The 12,793-nt window shown below is 47.1% G+C and overlaps 1 protein-coding gene across 4 annotated transcripts in view; it reads left to right on the forward strand.

The window, feature by feature from the left end:
* CTBP2 (C-terminal binding protein 2) overlaps positions 1–12,793 on the forward strand; it is a 124,573-nt gene that overhangs the window by 64,503 nt on the left and 47,277 nt on the right. For 2 of the 4 annotated variants that reach the window (XM_067000347.1, XM_067000348.1), the window contains exon 2: positions 4,846–5,005. In XM_067000347.1, the coding sequence (XP_066856448.1) occupies positions 4,948–5,005 (58 nt within the window). In that variant the 5' untranslated portion in view covers positions 4,846–4,947. Of the gene's footprint in view, positions 1–4,845; positions 5,006–12,641; positions 12,712–12,793 lie in introns of those variants that run through there. The other 2 variants (XM_048059669.2, XM_048059688.2) reach the window with 2 other exon arrangements.

Genomic DNA, 12,793 nt, shown 5'->3' on the forward strand with positions numbered 1-12,793 from the left:
ATACTAATAACTAATAAAGGCACTAAAGCTAATTAGCAATTATTTCGTAGCGAGAGACCTGCCGTGGCTGTTCTGAGGGTGTTGAGGGTACACCGGGGGGTGCAGGCTGCTGGGAGCCTGGCACCAAGGTTCGATTCCCGGCCGAGACTGCTTTCCCACACGCCAGGAAAACCCTTTTTCCTGGTGTCCTGTTTCCCACGCGGTGTCTGAGGGCGTTTAATGGAGCGGGACAAGTCCGAACCTTGGCCACACAGAAACTGTGTGATTCCTCCTCCCAAGTGCGAGGATTTACATCCCTTGGGCATTAAAATAAAAATTAAAAATTTTTCATCCCACGTAACGAAAATCTGTGTTTGCTCTCCTTACACATATAAACGCTCAATCCTTTTCTGGTTCCCGCTGAGCTATTGTGCTTACTGGTGTCTTGACACTGCGAGCTCCACATGTTGTTTTGTTGTTGTTTGTTAAAAGAAAGCATCCGAAGGGGGGAATTTTGGCACAGAGCGAGCGGTCAGCCCTTGCCCTCCCGTGCGGCTCCCTCCTCCCTGCAGCCCTGCCAGGGCTTTGGAGAGAGCAGGCGTCGGGGCTGAGCTGGGCAGCATCCTGCTTAAGGATGCGCCGCCAGCGCAGGGAGGAAGGATGACTCAAAGTGTTCCTCCTGCATTGTACCGTCTCCTTTGTCCGCCTCCCTCCCCTGCCATTATCTCTGTGTGTCTCCTGCTTTCTTCGCTCTGCGCTTCCTTTCTTGCACCGAACTCGGCTGCTCCGTCCCCGCCGCCCTCCCCGCGGCGGCTGCCGACATCCGACACGAGGAGCCCCGGAACGGCTCACGCCGGGGGATGCCGGAGCTGGGCTCTGACACCGTAGCACAAGTGGGGTCGAGCTTCCGAAAACTGGACCTTAACGTGAAGGAGGCGGGGAGAGCTAACCGTGGCACCGGCAGATGCTAACTTCCCTGTTACGGACTGTTGGTAACCCTGGTGTGCTTCCAGCCGCGGCTCCGGGAACCTCTCCTTTCCCGAGAGCACAGGAAATGTGCTGCGGTGCCATCAGAGCATTTGGACTGGATTTTCCATTCCCCTCGATTAAGTAAGGCTTTATAAACCTGGCGTGGACGCGTGGAAGGACGACGAGACTTGGCAGGTCGCGGGGCCACGTGTTTTTCGGGGCAGGGAATCTCCATCTTGTTGGTGCCGTGTTTCGCAGAGGGTGAAAAGAAAAAAACAAAACACGGATGGAAATTGTGAGCAACAGGTTTCTGACTCCAGCAAGGGCCTGGGAGCGTGCGTGTGCCGCTTTGGGTCATTTAGGCGTGCTTGTGGTTGAAGTTGGAGAGGAGTCCCACTGTGGCCATCACCGCTGGGTGAAGTGGGGCTTGGCAGAGCGGTAGGAGCATGGGGGGACCAGGCGTCACGAAGGGCGGTGGGGTTGGGGGAGCTTCGGTCACCTGCAGGGTGCCGGGATGGTTGGATGGCGATGCGGGTGGTGGACACGTTGAAATAGATGTTGCCCGTGTCTGTGCTCGAGAAGATGACAAAACAGCGCTCCGTGAGAGCTTAGGCGAGAGTGTCCTATGTGTGAAGTCACCTTTCTGGTGCTTTTGCCCAACAGCGCCATTCATTTTGGAAAATGACCTCTTCTTTCTTTTCATTTTCCATTGGAATCTGGAAGGATAAGCCCTGTACAGCTCTCTCTTCTCCCACTTTCTGGCTCATGAACTGTGTTGTTGAACAGGCGGTATTAAGAAGCTATTTAAATTGTTACTTTGGGATGTTGTTTTTTTTTCCCTAAAACATCCCGTTTAAGCACATTCCTTCTTTAAATAAATAAATAACTGATGGGCTATCATCATGTCCAAGGGTTTTCAGGAAAATTTACATTTTGAAAGACACTGTTGGAGGCTAACACGGACATGCAATTACTGTATGTAAATCGCTTCACTTGTTTCCTAATCTTGCTGAAGATGAAGTACAGTTTTTATGCGTGTGCCCCTCTCTCTCAAATTCCCTTATACAATGAGGTTTTCTTGCATTTTAATTGCTGGCCACGATTTTTGTTCTGCCGCGCCTGATTGTGTTTGTTTTATTTTGGGGAACATTTAGCCTTGCAATTGTTTCGAGATTGGGCTGGGTGGAGAAATCACCGAGGGAAGGCTGAAGTTGGGTGTGCAACTAATTGCGTCCTCCCTGCCACGAATGGAGGAACCGTCCTCTTAATTACAGCTTCGTACGAAGGCTGGGGAGCATCCGCTCGTTTCTGTGCCCTGCACATCTGCTTTTCTCCATTTCATCCATCCCTGCCAAATCCCGCTCGCGAGCTCCTGCCATATTTTTAGTTAAGTCTTCGGAGTTGTGCTTTTATTGCTGGTTGGCACCGTCGAAGGCACCTGTCACAGCAAGATGGAACGGGTAAAATCGTTAGGAAGGAGTTCGTTCGTGGGCATTATGTTAAGCTGTGCGGGATTCTGCTAATACGAGCGGTAATTTCTGTGATTGTTATTAGTTCCTTTTGTAGAAAGTTTTCCTCCAGGGAGTAATACAGTGAATTGAGATGGCAGGAGGAAAGAACTTTAATGGAAGCATTTGTCCATCAGAAAATGCACTCTGTCAAAATTAAATACACTCTGCATATTGATTTTGTTTGGGGAGAAAGGACTTGCAGTCACAACATAATGAACCATTCGAGCATTTTCAGAACAAAGTGCTAACTTTTTTCTCCTGAAGTGACTTTTCATAACCCAGTATTTCTCCCTGAATGTGGGCTGGGATTTAATAGAGCTAAAAAGTCATGTGTCTGCTGTTGAACACTGCTCATGGAAATGCTGTTAGCTACTCCTGTGTTAGCTGCACTAACAGCATAATTTTTGTTGTAAGAAATATTTTGACTGTGGCAAGCTTCTGTCTCTGGAATGGAGGTTTTCTGCTTCTTTTAAAATGTTGCATTAATTATTAATGGCAGTGGGAATCATTCTCTTTAGCATCCCTATGTTTAAAAAAAAAATCAATTAATTATTGCTATAAATCTCAGAGATTATGCTGCAGTTGTGCTGCTGGGAAATTGGCCATTAACTACCAGGAAATCGCCCATCTTCCCTGAGTCAGAATTCAGTTGTACCAACACAGCCCTTTCCCTTTTATAAATTAACTATCAATGCGATGCATAATTGATAACCATTTATAATAATAACAATAATCTCCATGAAATTGTCATCTTGGTACGCGGCGGCTTTGTTAGAGCCTTTACCCCTCGCGTGCTCAGCCCGGCCCCTTGCATTTGTTAAGTGAGAGGCCGGTGCTTTCTGGGAAGCTGCTGCTTCCCTGCCGCTTTTAGGAGCCGTAAGCTGTTGGGGAGGAATAAAATCCTCTGACGGGACTATGTGAAATGAAGAACCCGACGGATCACGAGGATGAGCTGTGCGGTGCCGCTGCTGCCCGACCCCAGGGGAAGAAGAAGCCAAGGTTACCGACGTTGCCCAGCGTCAGCTTGTGGACATCAGCCCGGATTTTTCCTATTCCTGGTGGCTTGTTCTCCTGTTTCCTACGTTATGTTACATCAACCTGGCATTTTTTTATGTCGCTGTGAAAAATTTGGTGGCAATGCAGTGTGAATATTCACCTCCTGTGGATGCTTTTGTTGTTTGGGCGTGATTGGAGTGGTTTGAGCGAGTGACGCTGGGTTTGTGGCTGCTCCTGGCTCGTCGGAGTGCAGGCAGAGGGGCCGAGACTTTGCCGCTTGGTGCAGATGGCCGCCTGGGAGAGGATGTGTTGCTCGTGCCTGTTGTCTTCCCCGTCTGACCTGGCAAGGCCCCAGACGTGGTGGGGTTTTGCGCTGGTTCTAGAAGTCACGGCTCTCCGCTACCTCTGCTCTTTTGGCGACATCAGTTGGCCCTAAAAGGGTGGCGAATGGCTGCTGGGGGCTGGAGCCTCTGGGGCAGGATGTGTCCCCGGAGGGTTTACAGCTCGTATCAGGGTTGTCTGTTCTTCAAATGTCGAAGGGGATAGCTCGATAGTGAGTCACTGGCCACGTAACGTAACGCGGTAAACAATCAGTGCTCATAGCGTGGGACTGTTTGAGTTCAGCTCCCGGCGTGAGGTCTCGCCTTTTCTGCCTTGACTCATTAATACCATTGTGGAAGTGCCTTTGAAAGGCTGGACCTCGCCACGAAGATGCTGGGTGCACGTCCCACGGGGACACCTTCGGGGTCTGCGGCCTGAACGGGGGCCTGAGCATTCAGGGGTGAAACGAGCCTTTTAATTTCTCACAAATGCCACGCACACCACTCTGCGGATTGCTTTATTTTATCGGCATTTAAAGGTGTGCACGTTAGGGACAGGCTGTCCCTGTGAAGGGACAGGCTCTGGTGGCAGCTGGGATGTGTATCAAGGTCTTGCGGCAAATTCAAGGTCCAGTGATGACTTTTACAGGGCAAGGTTTAACTAAGACATGAAAGTGGTTGTGCGTATGCGTGTGTGTGAAAGTACTGGAAGAGCAAAAGCTGCTCTCCCTTTTTTATATACTCTCTAATAATGTTTCAGTATCTGTGAGCCTACAAAATAGCTTAATGGATTTTGTCTGCTAGGAATAGATTTTTAAGGCAGAAATAAAACTCGGAAGGCCAGACAGCGCTTTGGCAGTTCTCTTGTAGGATGCTGTTTTTTTCTGATCGCAGGGAAGATAGAGGGGCTGTGTGCTTGACTTGCGGTGTGAGAGCTGGTGGGACGCTGCGGCTGGAAGTGCTAAAGTCGCAGCCTTGGTTTCAGCAAGGCTGCTGGGCTGTTTGGGGCGGGTGGGTGTCACCTCCCGTGTTGGAAGTCCCATTCACCAGCTCCTCTCGTCTCTCGACAGGATCGATAGTGGCGTTATGCATGCCGACTCCCGTGAGTTTTCCTGAGTTCCTGGGGGACTGCTTTGCTTTTTGAATCAGAAAGTTGCAAAATACCATCAAGAATGGCACTTGTGGATAAACACAAAGTCAAGCGACAGCGACTGGACAGAATCTGTGAAGGTAAGAGGATGTTCCACTGTTCTGTTAAAGTTGACAGACTGCTAAGGTAGAATACCTCATTTTTCCTTGTTTTGTTCAGCACTTAGAGATAATGAGATCCAGATCCATGACTAGGTTTCCCGTCTTCTGTGTTGACACAAAATACGGTCATAGTGGTGTTGAAACGTTGGCAAGGGATCCGCTGGTTCCTCCTCGCAGTCCTGCGGACAGGAATGCTTAATTACCAAATCTTCTCCTTTCGTCCTGGTTTCTACTGAAATGCTGTAGTCACTCCCAGTTTGAAGTGCAGCTTAAATTTGTGCTGCCTTGAGAAAAAGGTCGTGCTCTGTTAAACGTGCTGCTTCCTGGAGATCTCCTCGGGCCAGGATGCAGGTGGCCAAGGCTGCTACTGCTCTCCCTCCGAGTGCTCGCGAGCGGTGCTGGTTCCAGCATCCCAGGAGGGGGACACGAGCCTGCTGCTGCTGCTGCTGCTGCCTCGGGCTGCTTGTGGGGCTGGGGAGCACAGCGCAGGACATTTGGGTAAAGCTCAGCGTCCTCCACCTCAGTGCAGCCACCCCTGTCCGGAAGGGCAGAGATTCGGCTGTCTCAGAGCTGCTGCTTCACGCAGTGGACACAAAGGTTGACCATCTCCCGTAATATTGACTATCACAGTAGAAAAAATAGATGAAAATTTGAAAGTAGCTCTTGAAGTATTTCACAAGTTTTGGGGCAAACTGTTACAGTGGCTTTTCTTTTGTTGGTGTAAGAAGGCAGATTTGCTGTAAATCATTCTTTGCTAATTTTATGTTACAGTGGCACAGCACAGGTGACTCTTACCTTCTATTTATTCCACTTTCCAGCAGAAGAAGTCTGTAGGTAACCTTTTCCTATTGCAGCTCACATAGTTTAAGTTACGTATGGTGGAAGTCAAGTGATGGCAAAAAAACTCAGACTTTTTGGTGTAGACTTCAATCCTTCTCTTATGCAAACTGACACTCAGGGAAGTTCTACCATCAGTAGCAAAAGCAGAGCAGATTGTTATTTTAGGAAGGATGTCTTAAGTCGTGTCTTTTAAGGAGCTCCGGTTTTTATCTGCTCTTAAGGAGATGAATAGTGGCCTGCAGGGTAACAATTCACTGTATTACCTGAATGCCAACAAAGTGAAATAGGTTTTGCTCTTGGATGAAATTGCAGAGTTCTCGTGGGAGTTGTACTGCATCCGTTCTAGCAAAATATGTGGGGTTTGTGGAGTTTCCAGGGAAATGCTGAACAGTATGACAGGGTGAGTTTTGCACAGATATTTGTGTTATGCATTGCTTACTCTAGCATGCCAAAGCAGAACTCCTTTGCTATTGCTTTACACTTCTCATGAGTGAGTTAGCTTCAGAGCCATCGGGGTGATCCTCGTGCTGTCCTGCACACGCAGAGCCCCTGCGAACGCTCTGAATATTCCTCAGAAAGTGGCAGCGGTTCTGGGGGACTGGATGCCAAGCTCAAAGAAAAGCCAACAGGACCAGAGAAATCAGCTCTTTGCTTAATCACGTAATACAAAAAGATGTAGAAGCAGCTCTGCCTCTCTGTTTGATTAACCTGCTACGGACTGGACTGACGTTAGCAGTGCGGTGTCCCTGGGGCAGGGGACAGGGTGTGCAGCCCCATTGATTTTTTGGGGGGAGGCAAAGCAGAGAAAGGCGAGGAGCTAGGAAGGGGCATCCAGAGTGTGCGCTGCGGCATGGGGCTGCGTATTTCTCCTTTTGAATGTCATAAACACTCAGGTGTAGTACACTATCTCATCTTCAAAATTTACTTTGAACTCAACTTAAAAGAGTTGTGTCAGCTGAGCCTGGATGTTCAAAAGCTGCCTTCCTGGTTTGATGTTTACTATCAGATCTAGTTGCTTAGCTTACAAGAAATTCAAAAGGATCGTACGACAAACCTGCTGACAGAGCTTTAGATGTGATTGAAGTTTAGATTACTTTCCTCTGATATATGAGCTTTTTTTCTTCTTTCTTGGTCAAAAGATATTCTTTCCTCATCTGTAAATGTGCAGAAGACATAACTTTTTAAAATATACTTTGTCGTTCGCCACCTGTTTTGTGATTTGATTGAAGGGATGGGATTCACGGTTGTAAGACACTCGTACTGTTTATAAGCAACAGATTATGACTGGCTGTAAGCAACGGTGCTAAACCTACCTTAAAAAATGCAAAGAACATAGGATTTTGCAAAATACTAGGCTTATAAGACTGCGGTATGCTACACTGGCATCTCTGATGGCTATTTTTTATTAGAGGCTCCTATTCTTGGATTATAGCAATAGTAAAGAACTGAAGAGAGGGTGTTCCAGCTGCTGGGAAAACACACGCTGAAAAAACAAGCTTTGTCTTGGCGTTGTCTGGAAAGGTGCGTGGAGAAATTGGTGAAATATGGTGAGAAATTAGGGAGCTATTTCAGTAGACTGATGAGAGAAGTCTTCTAACAGCGTGCTATTTGCTGAGAAGAATTGCTTCTGCTCCATCGAGCCGAGTACAGCGTGGTCCAGAAAAGTGGCTTCTTAAGGAGCTCCTCTTCTGTGGAGGCACTTGTGCAGCTTTTCTCTTTAAACAAGTGGAAGGGATGCGAACCCGTGTTTAATTGATGGAAAGCTTAATATTTTGTGGTACGTAGGTGGGTTTCTGTGCTGTTAACGAAGTCGGTGTGCTGTCCCATCCCTTCTCCTCTGCACAACCCCTGGCAGGGCTCTCTAGGAACGGACGTCATTCATCGCGGCGGGGTGGTGGCAGCTCCGGAGACGAAATACCCTCAGGCTTCCCGCTACGTGTTGTAACCACTGACACGCTGGGTCTTCCTCGTGCTTTACAAGCTGCCACCGAAGGTTTCTTCTTACTGCGGGTCTACTGAAAACATCGCTGGGCACATATTGAAGGAAACAGCCTACAAACTACCGCGGTACTAAAAGAGTGTTTTAAGAAGCTGTAGTGTTTGTATGACTCTGTTATATGTGCATCTGGCACAGGAAAAGAATCCGAGCCACGCACGGGGGTGGTACCTCTAAAAACGCCTGTTCGTAGCCTTTATGTGCAGGTTTATGAGTCTTCCAGGAGGAGAGGGAGGTCAGTCTCATCGCATTAATCAGCTTGACCAGTTCCTCTGTGTTTTTTTGTATATATAGGTATGAGGTCCTTATATGACAGAGCTACCTTTCCTGCTAAGGAGGTTGTTTTGAAGGGGCGAGCTCTTTGCATCAACTAACAGACTTCGCTCTGTAGGAAAATACAAGTGAGATAATGGTGCACACTTAAGGGATAAATAAATATTAGGGCAATAGCCTGCAATAAAGCCATTTAGAGTCATCTGTTAAGAATTAAATGAGTTTGTGAGGCCCATCAGAATGAAGCAAAGTCTTGGCTTACCCTTCTCTTTCTTTTCTGGTTGTCCCAGAGTTTGGGTGCCGATTCTGTAATTGGATCCCTGTGGGTGGAAAGACATATCCAGTGAATGGCTGGGGCTTTTGAAAATAGCATGTGTGGAGTGGTTTACATAATTCCTGTGTGTGGAATCGTGGCTAATTACGTAGCAAGTCAAAATATGCTTTGGAGGTGGAGCTGCTGGTGCTGTGTTTAGTTAGAGTTGTCCAGCACCCCCTAGTTCAAATCTGTTCCCATTTGCTTGTGATTTTGCCACATTTTAAATATGTTTGAGCTGAAATTTTCCATTTCATGATGAGTTTTTACCTCGGGGTAAATTTAAAAAAAAAAAAACAAAAAAAAACGTTCCAGCAAAAACTGTTGAGCCATGTCTAAGCGGGGGATGTTGAAGAATGTTGTTTTTGCTGTGCCTGAAACAAAGCAGAGCCCCGAGCCTGCAGCCTGGGAGCCTCAGTACCCTCCTGCTCTGCTTTGAAAAAAAAAAAAAAAAAAAAAAAAGGGTCTAAATTTTGCAGCGGGGTTGCTGCGGTGTCAGGAGCGTGCCTGTTATTGTTCCCAAATTTGGGGCAGTTTCTTAGACTTTGAAAGAATGAAGTTGGTGCGTGACCCCGCTGGCCACTCGTGCTGAAGGCCGTGCGTGCTGTGTAACACTGCCCCGTGCTCCGGGCTGGTGGGCACGAGGTGGGGAGCTCTTCTGGGTGCCAGAGCTCACGTCTGCAACGGAGGAGGTACAGACAGGGTGAGGTACAGACAGGTGCAGGGTAAATCAGAACACGGGGGCAAGACCGAGCCTTTGCCAGGAGGCGAGAGCAGAGCTCACGCAGCTTGCCCTCAAATTTAGGCACTGCCAGAAATAAGCTGGCCTCTCTGTTGTTCTTCACGACCACCTTGATTTTAATTTTAATCTATGGTGGTCTCAAGTTGCATGATGCTACAGGTATGTGTGTTATTCCTGCGTGTCCTGTCAGCCTGGCAGTTTCCTCCTGGGCTCTTCGGGGTCGGCCTTCGCTCTGCATCATCGCGGCAGCGATTGCAAACCATCAACAGCAATAACCCTCAGGGCAGGAGCTCACCTGCCTCACGTTTTCATTTAGGAAACAACTGCAGGGAGATATTAGGTGTCATTTTTTCTCCGTGACCTGTGGTAGAAGGAGGTGCCCAGCAGTGCCTCCCAGGAGCCACCAGCCCAGAAGATGGTGGCACTCCTGGTGCGTGGCATCCATCGCTCCTGCAGGGCACTGCCCTGCAAGGAAATAACTCGAAGCACCGCTTCTGCTGCCCAGCCTGCTGCCTGCTCAGCTGGTCTTTATCCTGTGCTTCTGTGAATATGGTTAAAAAAATATTAAGTAATACCAGGAGCTGGACGGGGGGTGAGGAGCAGCCCTCAGACGCTGCTAGCAGTGCATTTGGGAACGGCCTGGCCGGGAAGCCAGAGGAGGAGCTGCAATGGCAGCGTGCAAGGTTGTGCTGTCTTTTCCTCATCAGATGTAGACACTTAACAGGGACGAGGCAGTGGTCTGGCACATCCAGGGTATGTAATGGCATGTCTTGCGTCTGTGTAAATCACAGGTTTCCCAACCCTGCTAAATTCCTCCCTGATGATCCCAAGCGCTGCCTCTGCTCCGTACCTTTGCAACCGCGCTACCCTGCTGTCTGCAGCTCCGGTGCCATGAAATTTTAATGCCTGGCTTTATAGGTTAAAGTTTGCACTGACATTTATGAGTCAGTTAAGCTTTCAACACACGCCCAGAAAGTGGCAGCCCTGAGATGAACAAGGAGCAAAGAGAAAAAATAATTGCAAGGCCAAGTGAGCCCAGACATTTCCTGATGGAGTTTTCACTTTGGGATTTGTCATTATCCGGTGGGAAATAGTGTCCTTACGCATCAGTTTGTGCCACCAGGGCTGTCTGCACCTTGCAAAATAGCAGAGCCATTCAAAGTGCCACACAAGCCCTTCATAGCCTTTGTTTTCTTTCAGGTCCTTTGGTGTGTCTGGTGGCTGATAAATGCCAGCACGGTCACGTAAGACTTTTCAGAGCTCAATGCACGAGTCTCTTGGCTTTTTGAGTTACTGATTTATATTCTGAGCGGCACCTTAGTGTCCTGTTTGGCTGAGGCGTCTCTGATTCTACCCGTAATCCATATTTGCTGTAGGAATTCCTCAAGTGTTTGCCTTCCAGTCACTATGGTTGCTGTACGTGGCCCTGACCCTCCCCATCCACTCGTTTATCGGTGGGAGCGAGGCACCAGCCTGCGTACGGGTGGCTCTGAGCCGGCCCCGAGCCCTCGGCTGCAGCAGTTAGTCCCAAAATGTTGATGATGGTTTTACCATCACCAGAGTTACCTTGGTCCTGGCTACGTGAGGCTGGTTAATTCATTTCAAAGGTGGACAAGAATTCTGTATTCCACGTTTCTGCCAGCGATGGAAGTCAGTGCAAACCATATACAGTAATGCTTGAATAAATATACTACGTCAAGCTGGGTACTGTGGTAAATGCAAACTCGGATCTATGTCGGGTGCATTTTACTTGCTCTTTATTTCAGTTTCTCATGTGTAAAAGTGGGCTTAATATTCACACAGTCAATTATTGCTTGTGGTGCACTTTCTTATCATAAAAAAAAAAAAACAAACAACCCTCCATAAAAGTGCCCCTGAAGAATTGTAATGGTTCTGGCTTTTCAGCACTATTTGAACAGCGTGTGCTTGAGGTTTGGGCTCACACACCAATAACAACAGAAAACAGAACAGGCTCTCATTCAGCTAGTACAGTCCATTCAGGCTGAAAAACAGAGGAACCTTGCCTGTGGAAGCAGTTTGGGAAAAGTATTTTAAAGCTACCAGGCAGTCATAAAGAAAGTTGTACAAGCAAACCGAATTCTGGCAGCCTTGTTTGCCAGGCCTTAGTGTTTTGTTAACGTGGTAGTGTGTAGGAAATAGCTGGTTATTAGGCACTGTGATGCACATAATGCCATAACGTGAATTGTTCCAGTGCTCAGCATCCGTGTGCCCGGAGCGTGAGGGGCTCGGCAGTGACTGGGCAACTCTGGAAAGTTGCTGCCTCCGCTGCTTGCTCCTTCCTGTAATGTAATGCTGGCCAAAATTAGTATGTTTGATATTTGGGTGGAGGAATTTTCTTCTATTCTTGCAAATTTGAATGCCAAGTAGCATCTGATAATACTTATTTTTGCTGCTTAGAAATAGAATCCTATTATCTCAGGAAATTCTTATCACCACTAGTCATTTGATGAGGAACAATGAGTTAAAGATGATATCAAGTGTGGAAGAAACTGCTTGTCCTGAGTAAAACTGACTTATTTAGAACAAATATAGACCTTTTTTTTTTTTCCTAGTGTATTTGAGCTTCTTTGTTCCATGATTACAAAACACAGTACAAGGATTTCCCCCACACAATAAAGCTTTTCATATATTTTTTAAGTTTCCACCTCAAAGCACATAAACCATCAGGCTTTTAAGGATGGGTTGCTTACCACACTTGGCCTAGACAAAAGGAAAAGTTAGTCTGTCAGATGCTCTGCCATTACTCCCTGTGCTGATTTAATTTCTCTGAAGATCTGTCTGGCTGCTCCCAAGATTCATCTTATTTCACTTATGGAGGCTTCAGAAATCATTTCAAATTCGCACAAAAGCTGGATTACACCTCATTTTACCAATTTGGGCAGTGGAAAGTGTGCCACACAGCAGTGTTTTTAATTACCTCTTAGTCATTAATAGGTTTTGTTAAAATTTTAAGATTTTTTTAACATTGGACACGATCCTATGGATGAAGAGAGTTCCAGCAACCTCAGTGGGTTCACAGACATTGTTCAAGCTTACTGACCTTATTCCGTGATTTATTTTCAACCCTTTTGCTGTGCTGAATCAAGAATTCACTCTGTTTGGAAGCAGACATTTTCTGCTTTGGGACAGAGGTGTGGTGTATCTCCTATCTACAGGTATGCTGTTGTCCTTCCAGCAAGGAGGCAGAGGCTGCTCAAGTAGTTTTCCAGTTCTGTTTAGATTTTTTTTTTTTTATATACATTCACTTACGTGCAGTGTATCTCCTGTGACATGCCACAGGGGGATATGCATGACAAGATGTAGGACTTGAGCCAGATATGAAGCCAGCCTGACAAAATCCCCCAGGCATCCGGTAAAGAGTAAGACACATTTAGATAAGGTTACAGAAAAAAAAAAATCATGAATTTGGTATGCAATCTCATTGTAATAGATATGTGACTCAAGCTATTGCAAGAAGTAGAGCTCCTGTTTCCTGAGACGTGAGTGCTACATGCACAGAGGTAGGAAAAATACTTCTGTTGTGTCCTCCTTGCATTTAAGCCCACATGGTAACTTAATACGCATCTAACTCTTAATTCCGCC

The sequence above is a fragment of the Anser cygnoides genome, chromosome 7 (assembly GCF_040182565.1).
Source record: "Anser cygnoides isolate HZ-2024a breed goose chromosome 7, Taihu_goose_T2T_genome, whole genome shotgun sequence".
NCBI lineage: Eukaryota > Metazoa > Chordata > Aves > Anseriformes > Anatidae > Anser > Anser cygnoides.